The sequence below is a fragment of the Salmo trutta genome, chromosome 19, assembly GCF_901001165.1.
Source record: "Salmo trutta chromosome 19, fSalTru1.1, whole genome shotgun sequence".
NCBI classification, from domain to species: Eukaryota; Metazoa; Chordata; class Actinopteri; order Salmoniformes; family Salmonidae; genus Salmo; species Salmo trutta.
Window position 1 is genome coordinate 26,625,384 of NC_042975.1, and position 23,848 is coordinate 26,649,231.

The following is a 23,848-nucleotide window of genomic DNA, read 5'->3' on the forward strand; positions in this document are numbered from 1 at the left end:
TCCATTCTTGGTATACATACATAGGCCAACACTTTTGTAATTTAAGTGTATCTATTCTAGGGTGAAACCTAAATGTGTTCACTGGTGCATGAGCAATTTCTTTTAAGCACATTTCCCCTTGTGGTGAAATGTGCTTAACATATTGACCTCATTCAATGTATATCATCATGGTACACTAATTACATGGAGAGAAACAGGAAGTAGAGGCTCTTATTTTATTTTTCTTTATTTTGCTCAACTGGTCAACTTAATTTGTTGCATAATTCTTTACATGTGATTGGACTATGCCAAATAAATTCTGTGTGTATATATATATATATATATAAACCTGTTTTATAAACATCCTTTGACATGGAAAAGAACATTGTGTGCTCTTCCTGCTCCTTCAGTAACGTTACCAGTAAATTGTGGGAGTGGAAATGCCCTATTCCCGCCTCTCATCTCTGCGATTGGTTAAACCAACACGTCTTCTGACAAACACTGTTGCAGACTGGTCAATCTCTTCATATAAATTCCATTCTGTACTCTTCATGAGGCTGTAAGCGTGTCTTTGTGCAAAGGTGACCTAATATAATGGCCTGTTGAGACAGTAAATATTTTAAACAATCTCAGAACAGGACTCTGTTCTTGTAAATTGATTTTCAAAATGCGTCGCAGAGTGACAGGTACTGCGTTGGAGATGCTGGGCTGTGGTGGTACTATCACGAGCCCGAGGGTGAGCAGGCTTTTGCTTGCCCCCATCACGAAAACAATCATCCCCACCTCGACAGACAGCGAACGATTTCGTTCTACATCTTCAATACAGGGATATACAGAACTGGCACGAGAGAGGTCCAAAACAGTTACGTCGTTTTACAACCAGTCTGCAATCGATGTCTCGGCAGAAAAGGTAAGGAAATTCTGTAAACCAAACTTGCCATTCTTGCCCATGCAGTACTAAGCCGCAGCACTGGCCTTGGGAGCTAGCTAGATGACGTTAGCTAGCTCAGCTAACCATCGTAAATGGAACCGCTGAGTGTTTAGTGCTGTAACTAGCTAGCTACAGTAGCTGGTGAGAACACATATGGTTAGCTGGAATCGTTGGTAAGAACGTTTGTACACTCGTGCATTGCCTTGGGGTAGATATTCTGCTAGCTATAGTAGCAAGCAACTGTAACTACCACCGTGTGAAATGACAGCAAAAGTGCCAGACTTGCTTGCTTTATAGCCTAATTTAGGTATTATTAAAATATAGATTTGTTAATTTAACTACCTAGTTAGTATCGTTTGTGATTAGTGGGAGTGAACAACACGGGTATAGACACAAGGGTCAATCCAAGGTCAGTAAATTAATTTAAACAGAAATTAGTCAGGAATGCGGACAGTAAATTATATGATAGGACTAGTAAACGAGAGGCGAACAAGGCAGTACCCTACTTTTTCAAGAGCTTACCAGATAGTTTTATGTTTCAGTTTATCATTCACCAGATCATGAAACGACTGAGAGAATCAATAACATGGTCATGTGACTGCTGTATTTGTGTGTGACTGCAGCTAGCAACCTACATAGAGTTTTTATTCCTATTTGACTAGGTGGTGGGACATGTGCAGGGCCTTCATTAACTCAAATAGTGCAACCATTGTGCTAACAATTACAAATCCTTATGTAATTCATGTCCCAGACATTATTTGGCTCAAGCTGCCCAGGGCCCACATTTTAATCATGTTCACAAACTATTTTGGTCATTAGTTGAAGCTCATTATTAAAACAGTGACACTGCCTCCTCTCAAAGGATTCCCTTTGTCTTACTGGACTATGGAACATTTTCATAAAGTAAAACCTGAAAGATGGGTTAGAAGTAGCATAAGCCAATGTCATGCTACAGATCAAAATCAAATCAAGCTATATATATATATATATATATATATATATATATATATATATATATATATATATATGCAGCACATTTCAGACAGGAAAAAATAATACTGAGATTAGAACCTCATATTTACTACACAACAAATATAAGATAAAAAGCAAAAGAATGACACAAGCTGAATTTGAGCAAAGATAAAAAGATTGCGTTTTATTTTTTTTTTTAATATGTCCACAGTTTCTGCCCTCCTCAGGTTCTCTGGCAGGCTATTCCAGAGGCTGATAGTTAAAAGGACCTGAGTGACCTACTGGGTACATGTATTGCGGTGCACAATTGTGGATTGATTTAAAACCAATAGAAGAATATTGAAATTAATTCTGAAAGTCACAGGCAGCCAGTGCAGAGACCTTTTAAAACTGGCATAATGTGTGATCTCTGCCTTGTCTTGGTCAGTACCCGTGCTGCAGGATTCTGTATGTTTTGGAGTTGACCAATGGCTTTCTTGGGTATACCAGACAGGAGAGCATTACAGTAGTAATAAAAGCATGGATGAGTCGCTCTGTATCAGCCTGAGAGAAACGGTCGCACCTTGGCAATGTTTCTCAGGTGGTAAAAAGCTATTTTGGTCACATTCCTAATGTGTGATTAAAAATGTTCAGAATTTTTTTAAATAACACCTAGATGTAATTAGTTGTGATTACCATCACACTGAAGGTGACTTGGTAAGGGTTTCTCTCTCTCTCTCTCTCAGTAACACACTGCAGTCAGTTACAGTTGAAGCTCACATCCACTACAAGACCATGGTGCTTACCTATGGAACAGCAAGAGGAACTGCCTCTCCCTACCATCAGGCTATCAGGCTATGCTCAACCCTACACCCCAACCCGAGCACTCCGTTCTGCCATACCTCATGTCTCTTGGCCCTCTCACCCCTATGGGAGGGCATCTCCCGCTCAGCCCAGTCCAAGCTATTCTCTGTCCTGGCACCCCAATGGTGGAACCAACTTGCCCCTGAAGCTAGGACAGCAGACAACAATTGTGTACCCCCCCCCCCCATTCTAGTGCTGATTGTACTGACAGCTACGTTATTGAGGGAGAAATGTACTTTCTATGCCTGTGGTATGTGGTTGTTACCTCCTAGCTATCTTAAGATGAATGCACTAACTGATAGTCCCTATGGATGACAGCGTCTGCTGAATGACTAAAATGGAAAAAAATTGATTGCTGACAGTCACATGCACTTCACATGCCAAAGGTAGAAAATGTTGTTGGGTAAACTCATTGTTCTTGGGAGATTGGGTTCTTGTGTCCGTTATCTGTATCTAATGAAATCACACTACAGAGTTGTCTGCTTGTGTCCACTAATATTGTAGGCCTGGTTAAGTGGATTTAAACTGTTTTTCTCCTCTCTCCGCAGGCCTCAGTCCGACTGACACCAGCCACCTTGCTCTACGCTGGGAAGTCTCCAGATGGACACCACATCCTGGTAACTGACCACTGTCCAGTCGTTGTAGCATATTTTATGGTTATTTCTCATCATATTAGGCCTTATACATTCTTTGTGATTGATGACTACTTGATAATTGGTATATCTTTATACACACTTTAAAGTGGTCTATAGAGTAAACAATTTGTCCGACATCTGTCTTTTTACAGTATGCTGCTTTACGAATGTCATCTTGTGAGAAGGTTTACGTGTAGCACTCTATCACTGGAAATATCATTTGATAAGACTAGAGGTCGACCGATTATGATTTTTCAACGCCGATACCGATTATTGGAGGGCCAAAAAAGCCGATGCCGTTTTTTACATTTTTTTATTTGTTACATTTTTATTTTATTTATTTGTGTGTGTAATAATGACAATTACAACAATACTGAATGAACAATTAACACTTCTTTTAACTTAATAAAATCAATTTAGTCTCAAATAAATAATGAAACATGTTCAATTTGGTTTAAATAATGCAAAACAGTGTTGGAGAAGAAAGTAAAAGTGCAATATTTGCCATTTAAAAAAGCTAACGTTTAAGTTCCTTTCTCAGAACATGTGAAAGCTGGGGGTTCCTTTTTAACATGAGTCTTCAATATTCCCAGTTAAGTTTTAGGGTGTAGTTATTATAGGACTATTTCTCTCTATACCATTTGTATTTCATATACCTTTGACTATTGGATGTTCTTATAGGCACTTTAGTATTGCCAGCCTAATCTCGGGAGTTGATAGGCTTGAAGTCATAAACAGCGCTGTGCTTCAAGCATTGTGAAAAGCTGCTGGCAAATGGAGGAAAGTGTGTTTTTAATGAATGCTTACGAGCCTGCTGCTGCCTGCCACCGCTCAGACTGCTCTATCATATATCAAATCATAGACTTAATTATAATATGATAACACACAGAAATACCAGCCGTAGGTCATTAATATTGGCAAATCCGGAAACTTTAATTTAAAAAACAAAACGTGTATTCTTTCAGTGAAATATGGAAGCGTTCCGTATTTTATCTAACGGGTGGCAACCCTAAGTCTAAATATTGCTGTTACATTGCACAACATTCAATGTTATGTCATACTTAAGTTAAATTCTGGCAAATTAAATGCGGTCTTTTTGAGGAAGAAATGGACTTCACACAGTTCGCAACGAGCCAGGCGGCTCAAACTGCTGCACATACCCTGACTGCTTGCACGGAACGCAAGAGAAGTGACACAATTTCAGGCACCGCATTAATTATATGCAACGCACGACAAGCTAGTTAAACTAGTAATATCATCAACCATGTATAGTTAACTAGTGATTATGTTAAGATTGTTTTTTTTGTTTTTTCATAAGATAAGTTTAGTGCTAGCTAGCAATTTACCATGGCTTCTTGCTGCTTGCACTCGAGTAACAGATGGTCAGCCTGCCATGCAGTTTCCTCGTGGATTGCAATATAATCGGTCATAATCGGCATCCAAAAATGACGATTACCGATTTGTTATGAAAACTTGAAAACGGCCATTCCGATTATTCGGTCGACCTCTAGATAAGACTATACTACTCTAAATAACCTGGGTCATATTTGAAGATCTCTGATTTTTCTCTGGTGTAAAACCGGTTTGACTGGTAGTGAAGTTCAAAATTCAAGGGGATTCCTTTATTAGCCTAGTCATTGAGATCACTTTGCCTTGTACTGTATTGTGCACGTTGTGTATGTCTCACCCTTTCATCCTGTGTCTGTAGAGCAGTGCCAAGTACCTGCACAAGGAGTTGCCTGTACGGATCGCCCACCGTATCAAGGGCTTCCGCAGCCTGCCCTTCATCATTGGCTGCAACCCCACCATCCTGCAAGTTGTGAGTTCCTTCTGTTTTATTTTTATTTTTTTCTCCCTTTCTCCCTCTTGATGTTGAGGTCTCTCTGGTGCTTCTCTCTTTGTCAACATGTCTGGTTTACCTTTATGGTGTAGTAACGCTCCTTTGCGATTTGCCAAACTTTTGGGACAAGCCTCTCGTTCCAATGATTGGGCATGTATGGGACAGGAGGGCGCCAGTAACAGCATTGAGTCGGTGCCAATGTGCCGATCAAAATAGTCTGAGTATATCACACATTAAGAATAGAACTGCTCTTTCCATGAGACTGACCAGGTGAATCCAGGTGATCCCTCATTGATGTCACTTGTTAAATCCACTTCAACCAGTGTAGATGAAGTGGAGGAAACAAGTTAAATAAGTATTTTTAAGCCTTGAGCAAGTTGAGACATGGATTGTGTGTGTGTGTGTGTGCCATTCAGTGTGAATGGGCAAGACAAAAGATTTAAGTGCCTTTGAACGCACCGGTCTGAGTGTCAAGAACTGCAACACTGCTGTGTTTTTTTCACACTGAAGTTTACCATGTGTATCAAGAATGGTCCAACACCCAAAGGGCATCCAGCCAACTTGACACATTTGTGGGAAGCATTGACGTCAACATGGGCCACCACTCCTTTGGAATGCTTTCGACACCTTGTCGAGTCCATGCCTGACACATTGAGGCTGTTCTGAGGGCAAGGGGGGGGGGGGGGGCGGCAACTCAATATTAGGAAGGTGTCCCTAATGTTTGGTATACTCAGTGTAGACTGACCTTTCATTGAGAATACACTTGTTACAAAACACTAGAGCTGGGCGATGTGGACAAAAATCCATATCGCAATAAATTGCTAGAATTGATGCGATAACCTTAATGTTCTAACTCAGCAGAAAAAGAAACATCCTCTCACTGTCAGCTGCGTTTATTTTCAGCAAATGTAACGTGTAAATATTTTATGAACCTAACAAGATTCAACAACTGAGACATAAACTGAACAAGTTCCACAGACATGTGACTAACAGAAATTGAATAATGTGTCCCTGAACTAAAGGGGGGTCAAAATCAAAAGTAACAGTCAGTATCTGGTGTGGCCACCATCTGCAATAAGTACTGCAGTGCATCTCCTCATGGACTGCACCAGATTTGCCTGTTCTTGCTGTGAGATGTTACCCCACTCTTCCACCAAGGCACCTGCAAGTTCCCAGACATTTATTGGGGAATGGCCCTAGCCCTCACCCTACGATCCAACAGTTCCCAGACGTGCTCGATGGGATTGAGATCCGGGCTCTAAGGTGGCCATGGCAGAACACTGACATTCCTGTCTTGCAGGAAATCACGCACAGAACGAGCAGTATGGCTGGTGGCATTGTCATGCTGGAGGGTCATGTCAGCATGAGCCTGCAGGAAGGGTACCACATGAGGGAGGAGGATGTCTTCCCTGTAACGCACAGCGTTGAGATTGCCTGCAATGACAACAAGCTCAGTCCGATGATGCTGTGACACACCGCCCCAGACCATGACGGACCCTCCACCTCCAAATCGATCCCGCTCCAGAGTACAGGCCTCGGTGTAACGCTCATTCCTTCGACGATAAACGCGAATCCGACCGTCACCCTTAGTGGGACAAAACTGCGACTCGTCAGTGAAGGGTACTTTTTGACACTCCTGTCTGGTCCAGCGACGGTGGATTTGTGCCCATAGGTGGCGTTGTTGCCGGTGACGTGTGGTGAGGACCTGCCTTACAACAGGCCTACAAGCCCTCAGTCCAGCCTCTCTCAGCCTCTCTCAGCCTATTGCGGACAGTCTGAACACTGATGGAGGGATTGTGCGTTCCTGGTGTAACTCGGGCAGTTGTCGTTGCCATCCTGTACCTGTCCCGCAGGTGTGATGTTCCGCTGTACCGATCCAGTGCCGGTGTTACACGTGGTCTGCCACTGCGAGGACGATAAGATCTCTGTCCTGTCTCCTTGTAGCGCTGTCTTAGGCGTCTCACAGTACGGACATTGCAATTTATTGCCCTGGCCACATCTGCAGTCCTCATGCCTCCTTGCAGCATGCTTAAGGCATGTTAACGCAGATTAGCAGGGACCCTGGGCATCTTTCTTTTGGTGTTTTTCCGAGTTTGTAGAAAGGCCTATTTAGTGTCCTAAGTTTTCATAACTGTGACTTTAATTGCCTACCGTCTGTAAGCTGTTAGTTTCTTAACGACCGTTCCACAGGTGCATGTTCATTAATTGTTTATGGTTCATTGAACAAGCATGGGAAACAATGTTTAAACCCTTTACAATGAAGATCTGTGAAGTTATTTGGATATTTACGAATCATCTTTGGAAGACAGGGTCCTGAAAAAGGGCCGTTTCTTTTTTTGCTGAGTTTATTTATAGTTATAACATTAATGTGCACCACAGTTTTTGTTACTATCCTTTAAACTACTGCTACTTGTTTGCTGGTTGTAGCCATCAATTGTCTTAACAATCACCCATATTGGCAAACTATTTCATTTCAAACTTATTTTCTAGTATAGGCTACTTATTGTAATGAACGATATTAGCAAAATTCCTGAAATGTATGGTCGGTGTCGATCAATTTTGGTTTATTTTCCCGGCTCTGCATAACACCCTGCTAGCATTTATTTGCTAAGCTGCATCTCTTGGCTTCCTATATTTTGTGAAATGGGCTTATTAATAAAAAACATGCGCTATCGCACACCCAGAGATAATTATTTTATGTAGAGGTGCTGACTAATGGCGAATAAGCTATACAAATAGAGTTGCACACTGTGTGTGTGTTGAAGTCGGACGTTCACATACACTTTAGCCAAATACATTTAAACTCAGTTTTTCACAATTCCTGACATGTAATCCAAGTAAAAATTCCCTGTCTTAGGTCAGTTAGGATCACCACTTTAATTTAAGAATGTGAAGTGTCAGAATAATGGAGAATTATTTATTTGTTTAGGCTTTTATTTATTTCATCACATTCCCAATGGGTCAGAAGTTTACATACACTCAATTAGTATTTGGTAGCATTGCCTTTAAATTGTTTAACTTGGGTCAAACATTTTGGGTAGCCTTCCACAAGCTTCCCACAATAAGTTGTGTGAATTTTGGCACATTCCTCCTGAAAGAGCTGGTGTAACTGAGTCGGGTTTGTAGGCCTCCTTGCTCGCACACACTTTTTCAGTTCTGCCCACAAATGTTCTATAGGATTGAGGTCAGGGCTTTTTGATGGCCACTCCAATACCTTGATTTTGTTGTCCTTAAGCCATTTTGCCACAACTTTGGAAGTATGCTTGGAGTCATATGTCCATTTGGAAGACCCATTTGCGACCAAGCTTTAACTTCCTGACTGATGTCTTGATGTTTCAATATATCCACATAATTTTCCTATCTCATGATGCAATCTATTTTGCGAAGTGCACCAGTCCCTCCTGCAGCAACGCACCCCCACAACATGATGCTGCCACCCCCGTGCTTCACGGTTGGGATGGTGTTCTTCGGCTTGCAAGCCCCCCTTTTTACTCCAAACATGACGATAGTCATTATGGACAAACAGTTCTATTTTTGTTTCACCAGACCAGAGAAAATTTCTCCAAAAAGTACGATCTTTGTCCCCATCTGCAGTTGCAAACCGTAGTCTGGCTTTTTAATGGCGGTTTTGGAGCAGTGGCTTCTTCCTTGCTGAGCGGCCTTTCAGGTTCTGTCGATATAGGACTCGTTTTACTGTGGATATAGATAATTTCGTACCTGTTTCCTCCAGCATCTTCACAAGGTCCTTTGCTGTTGTTTAGGGATTGATTTGCACTTTTCGCACCAAAGTAAATTAATCTCTAGGAGACAGAACGCGTCTCCTTCCTGAGCAGTGGGACGGCTGCGTGGTCCCATGGTGTTTATACTTGCGTACTATGGTTTGTATAGATGAACGTGGTACCTTCAGGCGTTTGGCAATTGCTCCCAAGGATGAACCAGACTTGTGGAGGTCTACAATTTTTTTTTCTGAGGTCTTGGCTGATTTCTTTTGATTTTCCCATGATGTCAAGCAAAGAGGTACTGAGTTTGAAGGTAGACCTTGAAATACATCCACAGATACACCTCCAATTGACTCAAATGATGTCAATTAGCCTATCGGAAGCTTCTAAAGCCATGACATAATTTTCTGGAATTTTCCAAGCTGTGTAAAGGCACAGTCAACATGGTGTATGTTAACTTCTGACCCACTGGAATTGTGATTAAGTGAAATAGTCTGTCTCTAAACAATTGTTGGAAAAATGACTTGTCATGCAGAATGTAGATGTCCTAACCGACTTGCCAAAACTATAGTTTGTTAATAAGAAATTTGTGGAGTGGTTGAAAAACTAGTTTTTATGACTCCAACCTAAGTGTATGTAAACTTCTTACTTCGTGTGTGTATGTGTATATAATTTAAAAAAATGAATTTATTGTGTAAATCACCAACTCTTTATTATGTAACAAACAAAGGCCCCTCACTCAATGCCTATGGAACTGTAATCAATTCGATTAAGTCATTAGTCTATCAGCATACAAAGTTTCGGATTGAGAACTAAAAGTTATTCTATAGAGCTAGAGTTGATGGGCCATCTGTGACATTGGAGGTTTTCCTTTGTTCTCTGGCTGCCTTGTGCAGTGTTAAGCTTTTTCTTCTCCTCCCTCTGTCCTCCCTTCCCATGGCCTATTTATCTCATCTAAGCGTCTTTAAACTGGATGAACTTTTACCTAGATTTTTCTCCCACAGCACCGAGGTGCTTTTGTGCTAATGAAATGGTGCCTGGAATGTGTCGTAAAGAAGCATGTATTTTCTCAGAATATTCTCCTTTCAACGAATAAATAAGAATAGCAAACAATTGTGTGGGGAATTTCATATTAGTAGTTTCGACACCCTTACCAACAACTCATAACCAGTGATTCACAAATGACTGTACATAATTTTTTTTATAATACATAATTTTTTTAAAGATGTGGTAATATTATCCATTCACTCAAACAACTTGTCAGACACCAGCCACCCTAGTCAGAATTTTCTCTCTGTTACTGCACGGCAAGTGGTACAGAGGCTTCTGAACAGCTTCTACCCCCAAGCCATAAGATTCCTGAACATCTAGTCAAATGGCTACCCAGACTATTTGCAGTGCCCGCCTTCACCCCCTCTTTACACCACTGTTACTTTCTGTTGTCATCTCTGCATAGTCACTTTAACCTGTTATGGCTAGGGGGCAGTATTTTCACGGCCGGATAAAAAACGTACCCGATTTAATCTGATTATTACCCCTGCCCAGAAACTAGAATATGCATATAATTATTAGCTTTGGATAGAAAACACTCCAAAGTTTCTAAAACTGTTTGAATGGTGTCTGTGAGTATAACAGAACTCATTTGGCAGGCCAAAACATGAGAAGATTCTGTACAGGAAGTACCCTGTCTGACCATTTCTTGCCCTTCTTGATTATCTCTATCCATTACAGTGGATCTCTGCTGTTACGTGACACTTCCTACGGCTCCCATGGGATCTCAGAAGGCGGCAAAAAGCTGAATCGTGGCTTTGCAGGCTCTGGCTGAAAAAAAGTAGCGCGTTTGGATAGTGGCCAGTAACAGTACTATGAAACTCAGGCTCGTGCACGAGGGGATAGCATGCTTTTATTTTCTCTCTCTTTGTATGTATACACGCTTTGCCGGTCGGAATATTATCGCTTTTTTACGAGAAAAGTGGCATAAACATTTATTTTAAACAGCGGTTGACATGCTTCGAAGTACGGTAATGGAATATTTAGAAATCTTTTGTCACGAAATGCGCCATGCTCGTGACCCTTATTTACACTTCGGATAGTGTCTTGAACGCACGAACAAAACGCCGCTATTTGGATATAACAATGGAGTATTTTGAACCAACCCAACATTTGTTATTGAAGTAGCAGTCCTGGGAGTGCATTCTGACCAAGAAAACCAAAGGTAATCAAACTTTTCTAATAGTAAATCGGAGTTTGGTCAGGGCTAAACTTGGTCGGTGTCTAAATGGCTAGCCGTGATGGCTGGGCTATCTACTGAGAATATTGCAAAATGTGCTTTCACCGAAAAGCTATTTTAAAATCGGACATATTGAGTGCATAGAGGAGTTCTGTATCTATAATTCTTAAAATAATTATGTTTTTTGTGAACGTTTATCGTGAGTAATTTAGTAAATTCACCGGATGTTTGCGGGGGGTATGCTAGTTCTGAACGTCACATGCTAATGTAAAAAAAGCTGGTTTTTGATATAAATATGAACTTGATTGAACAAAACATGCATGCATTGTATAACATAATGTCCTAGGGTTGTCATCTGATGAAGATCATCAAAGGTTAGTGCTGCATTTAGCTGTGGTTTGGATTTATGTGACATTATATGCTAGCTTGAAAAATGGGTGTCTGATTATTTCTGGCTGGGTACTCTGCTGACATAATCTAATGTTTTGCTTTCGCTGTAAAGCCTTTTTGAAAACGGACAGTGTGGTTAGATTAACGAGAGTCTTGTCTTTAAATAGCTGTAAAATAGTCATATGTTTGAGAAATTGAAGTAATAGCATTTCAAAGGTTTTGAAAATCGCGCCACAGGATTCAACTGGCTGTTACGTAGGTGGGACGAATTCGTCCCGCCGGTCCTAGACAGGTTAGTAACTCTACCTACATATACATACTAACTCAAATAACCGGTGCCCCCGCACATTGACTCTGTATCGGTACCTCCCTGTATATAGTCTCGCTATTGTTATTTCACTTCTGCTCTTTAATTACTTGTTACTTTTTATTACTTGTTACTTTTAAAGGGTCCTATCCCTTTAAATGGTGGATAGGCTTTCATTGGAAAAACAGCCATTTCAAAATAATGGTACTTCCTGGATGGATTTTACTCAGGTTTTTGCCTGCCATATATCAGTTCTGTTATACTCAGACATTATTTTAACAGTTTTAGAAACTTTTGTGTTTTCTATCCAAATCTACCAATTATCATATCCTAGCTTCTGGGCCTGAGTGGCAGGCAGTTTACTTTGGGAATGCTTTTCATCCAAAATTCCGAATGCTATCCTAAAAAAGTTAAACATCCTCTCTGTTTTTGGACTGTAGGCCAGGACACCATGGGATGTGTTGAGGCCCACTTATGGGAGGAGGGGGAATTCTAACCAACACCCCTTGTCTATTTCCCTCTCCTGCAGCATGAGCTCTACATTCGAGCCTACCACGTGTTGAGTGACTTCCCAGCAGTGAGTAGTCACAAACAGCCACACAGAGGGGGGTTGGGTTGGCCAAGTTAAAGTGCTTGACCCCCAGGGCTTCCATATTTCTCTGTCCCAGTTTCTGTGGAGCTGGAGAGGCTGTCAGACTGGCATGCATGCAACTCCTCCAGGCTGACTAATGTATTTGTTTGTCTGATAGTGTCATTGCTTGGCTGAAAAGTATAGTATTTTGATTCTATAACGGCAAGAATTGCAACAAATACAGCTGAGATAAAAAATACCACTTTTAAGTTGAACAAAACATGGGTCACTGTCATTTCCAAGATTTTTCCCCTTTCCAAGAAAAGTAATACATGGTATACAGAGGATGGCAACTTCTTGAAAAGTGTCTTTGGAAAGTGTACAGACCCCTAGACCTTTTCTCAATTTTGTTATGTTACAGCCTTAATCTAAAATGGTTTAAATAAAACAATTCCTCAGCAATCATACACACACACACTGCCCCATAATGAGAAAGCGAAAACAGGTGTACAATTATTATTATTTTTTTTCTTTAGCAAAAAAACAAGCCGTTTTTATTTACGTAATTATTCAGACCATTTCCTATGGGACTCAATTGAGCACAGGTGCATCCGATTTCCATTAATCATCCTTGATGTTTCTACAACTTGGAGTCCACCTGTTGTAAATTCAATTGATTGGACATGATTTGGAAAGGTGCGCACACACCTGTCTATATAAGGTCCCACAGTTGACCGTGCATGTCAGAGCAAAAACCAAGCCATGAGGTCGAAGGAATTGTCCGTAGAGCTCCGAGACAGGATTGTGTCGAGGCACAGATCGGGGGAAGGGTACAAAAAAATGTCTGCAGGATTGAAGGTCCCCAAGAACACAGTGGCGTCCATCATTCTTAAATGGAAGAAGTTTGGAACCACCAAGACTCTTCCCGTGAGCTGGCCGCGCCCGGTCAAACTGAGCAATCGTGGGAGAAGGGCCTTGGTCAGGGAGGTGACCAAGAACCTGATGGTCACTCTGACAGAGCTCCAGAGTTCCTCTGTGGAGATGGGAGAACCTTCCAGAAGGACAGCCATCTCTGCAGCACTCTACCAATCAGGCCTTTATGGTAGAGTGGCCAGATAGAAGCCACTCCTCAGTAAAAGTTTGCCAAAAGGCACCTATAGACTCTGACCTTGAGAAACAAGATTCTCTGGTCTGATGAAACCAAAATTGATCTCTTTGGCCTGAATGCCAAAGATCATGTCTGGCGGAAACCTGGCACCATCCTTACAGTGAAGCATGGTGGTGGCAGCATCATGCTCTGGGGATGTTTTTCAGACTAGTCAGGATCGAGGCAAAGATGAACAGAGCCTGCTCCAGAGTGCTCAGGTTCACTTTCCAACAGGACAACGACCCTAAGCACACAGCCAAGACAATGCAGGAGTTGCTTTTGGACAAGTCTCTGAATGTCCTTGAGTGGCCCAGCCAGAGCCCAGACTTGAACCCAATTGAACATCTTTGGAGAGACCTGAAAATAGCTGTGCAGCAACGCTCCCCATCCATATTGAGAGGAACTGCAGAGATGAATGGGAGAAACTCCCAAAATACAGGTGTGCCAAGCTTGTAGCCTCATACTCAAGAAGACTTGAGGCTGTAATTGTTGCCAAAGGTGCTTCAACAAAGTACTGAGTAAAGGGTCTGAATACTTATGTAACTGTGATATTTCAGTTTTATTTTTCATACATTTGCAAAAATTTCTAAACCTGTTTTTCCTTTGTCATAATTGGGTATTGTGTGTACTATTTATTTTTTAAATATGTTTTTCCCCCTCAAACAATTCTAGAATAAGGCTGTAACATAACATAAAGTGAAGGGGTCTGAATACTTTCTGAATGCACTGTATATTTAGTTATTTTTAATGGTTGTATGGGTGTGTATGTATATAAACAGTTGATTCCAGCCAGTTCTGTAAGTGAATTTTACTCTAGTGAAGAAATTGTCCAATTCATCTGATAGGAATGGAATTCATCCCAACTCTGATTTTGATAATGGTCAGATTTGATCTGATTTCTCTCTGCATCGTCTGTCAGATCAAGGACCAGGAGATGGAGGCTCGCTACAGTAAGCTGGTGCAGCAGCTCCTGGATGACCACAAGGACGTAGTAACTCTGCTGGCCGAAGGCTTCAGGGAGTGTCGGAGGCACATTCAGGTAATGGCCATATGTAGATGTTCTAAGTTGGTTATTGGAACTGTGTGTTTTGTAATGTGACCGTAGGTTTTAAAGAATGGTGTATTCCTGGCCTTAAGAGTGTGTGTATTTATGTTCCAGGATGAGACCCTGGTCCGTAACTTCCTGGACACCACCCTCACCTCCCGCCTGGGGATCCGGATGTTGGCCACACACCACCTTGCCCTGCATGAAGAAAACGTATGTCTCGCATCCACCTTCTAGTCATTAATTGCTAACAGACGAAAAACTGTTATTATTGAGGAAAGGAACATGTATGGTATTATGACATTTTTATTATAGGGCAGTATTATAATTTGAAGATGCAAAGCATACTCAGAACTTGGTTATTTTCACACTGGAAACATGTGCCAACCAACACATGAACCCAACGTTTCACTCTGGAGCCTTTGACAAGGGCGTGCTTGCATAAATTCAACCTGTCCGCCACACATACTTTTAGTTTGGATTATAAATATTATTAAAAAAAACATCTGAATAGTTTGTGCAGTTGTATAGTTTCCTGGGTTCTCCAAATATCCACACACACACTCTAGCCCCCCAGTGCATTAAAATGCGGTGTCACTCCTGATTCCAGATCCTGCACCACTCATGCGAGCTAAAAGGAAAAACTGAACACGAGATGGACAAAGCCGTTATCATCAGTGCAGTCTGCTGGTCCCATGACTTTTACAAGAGCCCAGCTTTTTTTATCCTTATTTTAACCAGGTAAAGCAGGCTGGTTGGTTAGGATGATGAAGCATGTTTGCCAGTTCTGGAGACTCCCTGACTCAGGTTAGCAGTGTGTTAGTTAGCTGCCTAGTACCTGATACTCCTGCCAAGATTTATGCTTTTGTTACCCAACAACACTTAGGCCTAAATCTCTCACGCTATTTGTTGTAATCCACTCCTTTCACAGCTCAGACCTGGTTTCTTTCTGAAACATTGGTCAAATGACTGGTTACTGTTTTGTGAGATTACTTGTCCTATTATGCTAATACATTCTGGCTATTGGACTACATTGTGCATTGACCTGAAATTTGGCAAACCAGCCTCTGTTTAGCATGTCAGTAATAAAGCTTGTGCATCTCCTCTTATATACCTTTCATCTATCTTTGCAGCCTGATTTTGTGGGCATCATCTGCAGGCGACTTTCCCCCAAAAAGATAATTGAGAAATGGGTTGATTTTGCAAGGTGAGTGGTGTTTTGTTACCTTATTATATTGTTGGTTTAGAATAATCTCCCACTAGTTCTGGATTAGAACATGCAGTTGACATACACTTAGGTTGGAGTCATTAAAACTCGTTTTTCAATCACTCCACAAATGTCTTGTTAACAAACTATAGTTTTGGCAAGTCGGTTAGGACATATACTTTGTGCATGGCACAAGTAATTTTTCCAACAATTGTTTACAGGCAGATTATTTCACTTATAATTCACTGTATCACAATTCCAGTGGGTCAGAAGTTTACATGCAGTAAGTTGACTGTGCCTTTAAACAGCTTGGAAAATTCCAGAAAATGATTTCATGGCTTTAGAAGCTTCTGTTAGGTTAATTGACATCATTTGAGTCAATTGGAGGTGTACCTGTGGATGTATTTCAAGGCCCATCTTCAAACTCAGTGCCTCTTTGCTTGACATCATGGGAAAATCAACAATCTGCCAAGACCTCTGTAAAAAATTGTAGACCTCCAAGTCTGGTTCATCCTTGGGAGCAATTGCCAAACGCCTGAAGGTACCATGTTCAACTGCACAAACAATAGTACGCAAGTATAAACACCATGGGACCACACAGCCGTCATACCGCTCAGGAAGGAGACGCGCTCTGTCTCCTAGAGATGAACATACTTTGATGTGCAAATCCATCCCAGAACAACAGCAAAGGACCTTGTGAAGACGCTGGAGGAAACGGGTACAGAAGTATCTATATCGACAGTAAAACGAGTCCGATATCGACACAACCTGAAAGGCCGCTCAGCAAGGAAGAAGCCACTGTTCCAATGTTTTCAACTGCACATGGGGACAAAGATTTTACTTTGGTCTGATGAAACAAAAATAGAACTGTTTGGCCATAATGACCATTGTTATGTTTGGAGGAAAAAGGGGAAGGCTTGCAAGCCAAAGAACACCATCCCAATCGTGAAGCACAGGGGTGGCAGCATCATGTTGTGGGGGTGCGTTGCTGCAGGAGGGACTGGTGCACTTCACAAAATAGGTGGCATCATGAGGAAGGACAATTATGTGGATATATTGAAGCAACATCTCAAGACATCAGTCAGGAAGCTAAAGCTTGGTGGCAATGGGTCTTCCAAATGGACAATGACCCCAAGCATACTTCCAAAGTTGTGGCTTAAGGACAATAGTCAAGGTATTGGAGTGGCCATCACAAAGCCCTGACCTCAATCCTATAGGACATTTGTGGGCAGAACTGAAAAAGCGTGTGCGAGCAAGGAGGCCTACAAACCAGACTCAGTTACACCAGCTCTGTCAGGGGGAATGGGCCGAAATTCACTATACTTATTGTGGGAAGCTTGTGGAAGGTTACCCAAAATGTTTGACCCAAGTTAAACAATTTAAAGGCAATGCTACCAAATACTAATTGAGTGCATGTAAACTTCTGACCCACTGGGAATGTGATGAAAGAAATAAAAGCTGAAATTAATCATATCCTCTACTATTATTCTGACATTTCACGTTCTTAAAATAAAGTGGTAATCCTAACTAACGTAAGACAGGGAATTTTTATTCTGATTACATGTCAGGAGTTGTGAAACTGAGTTTAGATGTATTTGGTCAAGGTGTATGTGAACTTCTCATTTCAACTGTATATGGGCCTTTTTTTCCCCACCTTGTCTGTTAACAACTGCATCAAAGCAGATTTTGATTACATTTGAGTAGGAGACTATATAGGGTGTTAAGTTGCTAAAATACATTGACTTCTAACAAACATCCCATTGCCTACAATTTATTTAGCATTTCAGTTCCACTTGAGATGAGTTTATGCTAACATAAACAACTGGAGAAGGGGCAAGGACAACAGCAAAATGTGATGGGCAGCCCGGCAGACAATCCTGTCTAGCGATCCCTCAAGACATTTTGATTTGCATTGCAATTGTTTTGAAATAAAAAAAACACCCCATTTACAGTACCTAGAGATATCAATGCTAGCATCATAAAAAAAATGTTTTAGTTTGCCTTATGAAAGACGTGGTAGCAGTTCTATTGAAAAGATACAAGGTTGTCATCAAATGTCATAGTAAGGTGCAGAATGTTCGATTTGCCTGCTGGGGGGCAGGGAGACCCCAGCTCTGCTAAAACCCATTGACAACTGCATGCTAGTTTCAAAAGATTGCCAAATAAATGTAAAAACATTTTGGTTGTACTATGAGCACCTCTTGAAGAGCAAATCAGAACTTCTGATGTCTTGTTACCTACCCTTACCACCTGGGGGCGGCCTGTCAGGAAGTTTAGTCCCAGGGTCCTTAGCTTCGTGATGAGCTTTGAGGGCACTATGGTGTTGAACGCTGAGCTGTGGTCAATGAATAGCATTCTCACATAGGTGTTCCTTTTGTCCAGGCGGGCAGTGTGGAGTGCAGTTGAGATTGTATCTGTTGGGGAAGTATGCAAATTGGAGTGGGTCTAGGGTTTCTGGGATGATGGTGTTGTGAGCCTTGACCAGCCTTTCAAAGCACTTTATGGCTACAGACGTGAGTGCTACGGGTCGGTAGTCATTTAGGCAGGTTACCTTAGTCCCTGTGCCCAAGAACACTATGGCGGTCTGCTTGAAACATGTTGGTATTACAGACTCAGTCAGGGAGAGGTTGAAAAATATCAGTGAAGACATGCTCGGAGTACATGTCCTGGTAATCCGTCTGGCCCTGCGGCCTTGTGAATGTTGACCTCAACGTGATCAAGACAAAGGAGATGATTGTGGACTACAGGAAAATGAGGACTGAGCACGCCCTCATTCTCATCGATGGGGCTGTAGTGGAGCAGGTTGAGAGCTTCAAGTTCCTTGGCGTTCACATCACTAACATGGTCCAAGCAACCAGGACCGTCGTGAAGAGGGCACGAAAACCTATTCCCCCTCAGGAGACTGAAAAGATTTGGTATGGGTCCTCAGATCCTCAAAAGGTTCTACAGCTGCACCATCGAGAGCATCCTGACTGGTTGCATCACTGCCAGGTATGGCAACTGCTCGGCCTCTGACCGCAAGGCTCTCCATCCACCCAAGTCATCGACTGTTCTCTCTGCTCCAAGTCTAGGTCCAAGAGGCTCCTAAATAGTTTCTACCCCCAAGCCATAAGACTCCTGATTAGTTAATCAAATGGCTACCCAGACTATTTGCACTGCCCCCCCCCTCCTTTACGCTACTGCTACTCTCTTATTATCTATGCATAGTCACTTTTTAATAACTCTACTTACAGTCGTGGCCAAAAGTTTGAGATTGACACAAATATTCATCTTCAAAGTCTGTTGCCTCAGTTTGTATGATGGCAATTTGCATATACTCCAGAATATTATGAAGAGTGATCAGATGAATTGCAATTAATTGCAAAGTCCCTCTTTGCCATGCAAATTAACTGATTCCCCAAAAAACATTTCCACTGCATTTCAGCCCTGCCACAAAAGAACCAGCTGACATGTCAGTGACTCTCTCGTTAACACAGGTGTGAGTGTTGACGAGGACAAGGCTGGAGATCACTCGGTCATGCTGATTGAATTCGAATAACAGACTGGAGGCTTCAAAAGAAGGGTGGTGCTTGGAATCATTGTTCTTCCTCTGTCAACCATGGTTACCTGCACGGAAACACGTGCCGTCATCATTGCATTGCACAAAAAAGGCTTCACAGGCAAGGATATTACTGCCAGTAAGATTGCACCTATATCAACCATTTTATTGCATCATCAAAAACTTCAAGGAGAGCGGCTCAATTGTTGTGAAGAAGGCTTCAGGGCAACCAAGAATGTCCAGCAAGCGCCAGGACCGTCTCCTAAAGTTGACTCAGCTGCGGGATCGGGGCACCACCAGTACAGAGCTTGTTCAGGAAATGGCAGCAGGCAGGTGTGAGTGCATCTGCACGCACAGTGAGGCGAATACTTTTGGAGGATGGCCTGGTGTCAAGAAGGGCAGCAAAGAAGCCACTTCTCTCCAGGAAAAGCATCAGGGACAGACTATTCTGCAAAAGGTACAGGGATTGGACAGCTGAGGACTGGGGTAAAGTCATTTTCTCTGAATCCCCTTTCAGATTGTTTGGGGCATCTGGAAAAAAGCTTGTCCGGAGAAGACAAGGTGAGCGCTGCCAACAGTAAAGCATCCTGAGGCCATTCATGTGTGGGGTTGCTTCTCAGCCAAGGGAGTGGGCTCAATCACAATTTTGCCTAAGAACATAGCCATGAATAAAGAATGGTACCAACACATCCTCCGAGAGCAACTTCTCCCAACCATCCAGGAACAGTTTAGTGCCGAACAATGCCTTTTCCAGCATGGTAGAGTACCTTGCCATAAGGCAAAAGTGATAACTAAGTGGCTCGGGGAACAAAACATCAATATTTTGGGTCCATGGCCAGGAAACTCCCCAGATCTTAATCCCATTGAGAACTTGTGGCCAATCCTCAAGAGGCGGGTGGACAAACAAAAGCCCACAAATTCTGACAAACTCCAAGCATTGATTATGCAAGAATGGGCTGCCATCAGTCAGGATGTGGCCCAGAAGTTAATTAACAGCATGCCAGGGAGGATTGCAGAGGTCTTGAAAAAGAAGGTTCAACACTGCAAATATTGAGTCTTTGCATCAACTTCATGTAATTGTCAATAAAAGCCTTTGACACTTATGAAATGCTTGTAATTATACTTAAGTATTCCATAGTAACATCTGACAAAAATATCTAAAGACACTGAAGCAGCAAACTTTGTGGAAATTAATATTTGTGTCATTCTCAACTTTTGGCCACGACTGTACATGTACATATTGCCTTGACACCGGTGCCCCCGCACATTGACTCTGTACCGGTACCCCCTGTATATAGCCCCTCAGTTGTTATTTACTGCTGCTTTTTAATAATTTTGTATTCTTATCTCTTTTTTTAAGGTATTTTCTTAACTGCATTGTTGTTTTAAGGGCTTGTAAGGAAGCATTTTACTGTACGGTCTGTTGTATTAGGTGCATGTGACAAATAAAATGTGATTCCTTGCAAAACAATTGCAAGTTTTAAGCTCTATATCATAGTTATTTTTCTAAGATGTTGGGGTTATAAGCTGATATATAGAATGGTTTTAAGATGGTCATACCATGGCTCATTTAGCTATTTGATATAGAATTTTAGGACCGCTTTAGGTGTGTTCTAATTTTATTTATTTTTTTACACTTTTCCCATTTAAAATGTCGTCAAATTGATCAGAAATACAGTGTAGATGGTGTCAATTACTAGTTTAGAAACGGCTGATTTTTTTTTTTATTTTTTTTTATGGAATATCTTCATAGACGTACAGAGACCAATTATCTGCAACCATCACTCCTGTGTTCCAATGGCACGTTGTGTTAGCTAATCCAAGTTCATCCCTTTGAAAGGCAAATATCCCGAAGTCGCCTTTTCACTGTTGACGTTGAGACTGGTGTTTTGTGGGTACTATTTAATGAAGCTGCCAGTTGAGGACTTGTGAGGCGTCTGTTTCTCAAGCTAGACACTAATGTACTTGTCCTCTTGCTCAGTTGTGCACCGGGGCCTCCCACTCTTTCTATTTTGGTTAGAGCCAGTTTGCACGGTTCTGTGAAGGGAGTAGTACACAGCGTTGTACGAGATCTTCAGTTTCTTGGCAATTTCTCTCATGGAATAGCCTTTATTTCTCAGAACAAGAATAGACTGACGAAATTCAGAAGAAAGGTCTTTGTTTCTGGCCGTTTTGAGCCTGTAATCGAACCCACAAGTGCTGATGCTCCAGATACTCAACTAGTCTAAAGAAGGCCCGTTTTATTGCTTTTTTAATCAGAACAACAGTTTTCTACTGTGCTAACATAATTGCAGTGTTAGCAGTGCCACTAGAGATTCTAGGTTCGAGTCCAGGCTCAGTCGCAGCCGGCCACGACCGGGAGACCCATGGGGTGGTGCACAAACTGCCCAGTGTCGTCTGAGTTAGGGGAGCGTTTGGCCTGCAGCGATGTCCTTGCCCCATCACGCACTAGTGACTCCTGTGCCGGGTGCAGTGCACGCTGACACGTTTGCCAGGTGTACGGCGTTTCCTCCGACACTGGTGTGGCTGGCTTCTGGGTTAAGTGGGCATTGTGTCAAGAAGCAGTGCGGTTGTGTTTCGGGAGGACGCACGGCTCTCGACCTTCGCCTCTCCCGAGTCCATACAGGCGTTGCAGCAATGAGACAAGACTGTAACTACCAATTGGGTAGAAAGGAGTAAAAAAATGGCCAAGACGGTTAAAAAAGGTTTCAGTCCTATATCTAGGAGATCTCAGGAAGTGTGTGTGTATATAGTATTTTTAACCCTTTTTGGGGGGTAGGCACAACTCTCCATACTTCCAATTTTTTTTTTTGTACTGGGTACCTTCAGACAAGTCCTGTGACATTTGTGGGGGTCGTAGAGTAAAATGAGACACTCCCCTTTCCACAGTTTGTAGCCTAAACGGTTCAAACGCTACAGATGGAAAGGGGAAAAGTTGTCATATCGACACTACCGACTTAAGACGAGTCCCATGGGGGTCGTAGAGCAAAACGTAGGGCAAACCGTTTGGACGCTACAGCCGTTTTCGTGAGCAGACTGGTTTTTGGGATGTCTCATGTAGAGGTTGACCTATTTATTTATTTTTTTACTTATTTTTTTATTTATTTTTTTATTTATTTTTGTAATTTTTAAAAAGCAGATTAATCGGACGTTTTTTGTTGTAATAATGACAATTACAACAATACTGAATGAACACTTATTTTAACTTAATATAATACATAAATACTATCAATTTAGCCTCAAATAAATAATGAAACATGTTCAATTTGATTTAAATAATGCAAAAACAAAGTGAAGAAAGTAAAAGTGCAATATGTGCCATGTAAAAAAGCTAACGTTTAAGTTCCTTGCTCAGAACGTGAGAACATATGAAAGCTGGTGGTTCCTTTTTAACATGAGTCTTCAATATTCCCAGGTAAGAAGTTTTAGGTTGTAGTTATTATAGGACTATTTCTCTCTATATGATTTGTATTTCATATACCTTTGACTATTGGATGTTCTTATAGGCACTTTAGTATTGCCAGTGTAACAGTATAGCTTCCGTCCCTCTCCTCGCTCCTACCTGGGCTCGAACCAGGAACACATCGACAACAGCCACCCTCGAAGCAGCGTTACCCATGTAGAGCAAGGGGAACAACCACTCCCAAGTCTCAGAGCGAGTGACGTTTGAAACGCTATTAGCGAGCACCCGCTAACTAGCTAGCCATTTCACATCGGTTACACCAGCCTAATCTTGGGAGTTGATAGGCTTGAAGTCATAAACAGTGCAATGCTTGAAGAATTGCGAAGAGCTGCTGGCAAAATCACGAAGGTGCTGTTTGAATGAATGCTTACGAGCCTGCTGCTGCCTACCATCGCTCAGTCAGACTGCTCTATCAAATCACAGACTTAATTATAACATAACACACAGAAATACGAGCCTTTGGTCATTAATATGGTCGAATCCGGAAACTGTCATTTCAAAAACGAAAAGTTTATTTCAATGAAATACGGAACCGTTCCATATTTTATTTAACGGGTGGCATCCCTAAGTCTAAATATTCCTGTTACACTGCACAACCATCAATGTTATGTCATTAATTATGTACAATTCTGGCAAATTTAATTACGGCCTTTGTTAGGAATAAATGGACTTCACACAGTCCGTAATTGAGCCAGGCGGCCCAAACTGCTTTATATACCCTGACTGCTTGCACGGAACGCTAGAGAAGTGACACACATTCATGTTAGCAGGCAATATTAACTAAATATGCAGGTTTAAAAATATATACTTTTGTGTTGATTTTAAAGAAAGGCATTGATGTTTATGGTTAGGTACATTGGTGCAACGACAGTGCTTTTTTCGCAAATGCGCTTGTTAAATCATCACCCGTTTGTTGAAGTAGGCTGTGATTCGATGAGAAATTAACAGGCACCGCATCGATTATATGCAACGCAGGACACGTTAGATAAACTTGTAATATCATCAACCATGTGTAGTTAACTAGTGATTGA

The 23,848-nt window shown here is 41.7% G+C and overlaps 1 protein-coding gene across 1 annotated transcript in view; it reads left to right on the forward strand.

Annotated features, from left to right (window-relative positions):
- The first annotated feature begins 493 nt into the window (after nucleotides 1–493).
- bckdk (branched chain ketoacid dehydrogenase kinase) overlaps nucleotides 494–23,848 on the forward strand; it is a 39,909-nt gene continuing 16,554 nt past the window's right edge. The window contains exons 1-7 of the mRNA XM_029700276.1: nucleotides 494–889; nucleotides 3,274–3,342; nucleotides 5,069–5,179; nucleotides 12,376–12,423; nucleotides 14,484–14,603; nucleotides 14,724–14,822; nucleotides 15,743–15,816. Coding sequence (XP_029556136.1) covers nucleotides 647–889; nucleotides 3,274–3,342; nucleotides 5,069–5,179; nucleotides 12,376–12,423; nucleotides 14,484–14,603; nucleotides 14,724–14,822; nucleotides 15,743–15,816 — 764 coding nt within the window. The 5' untranslated portion in view covers nucleotides 494–646. The remainder of the gene's footprint in view (nucleotides 890–3,273; nucleotides 3,343–5,068; nucleotides 5,180–12,375; nucleotides 12,424–14,483; nucleotides 14,604–14,723; nucleotides 14,823–15,742; nucleotides 15,817–23,848) is intronic.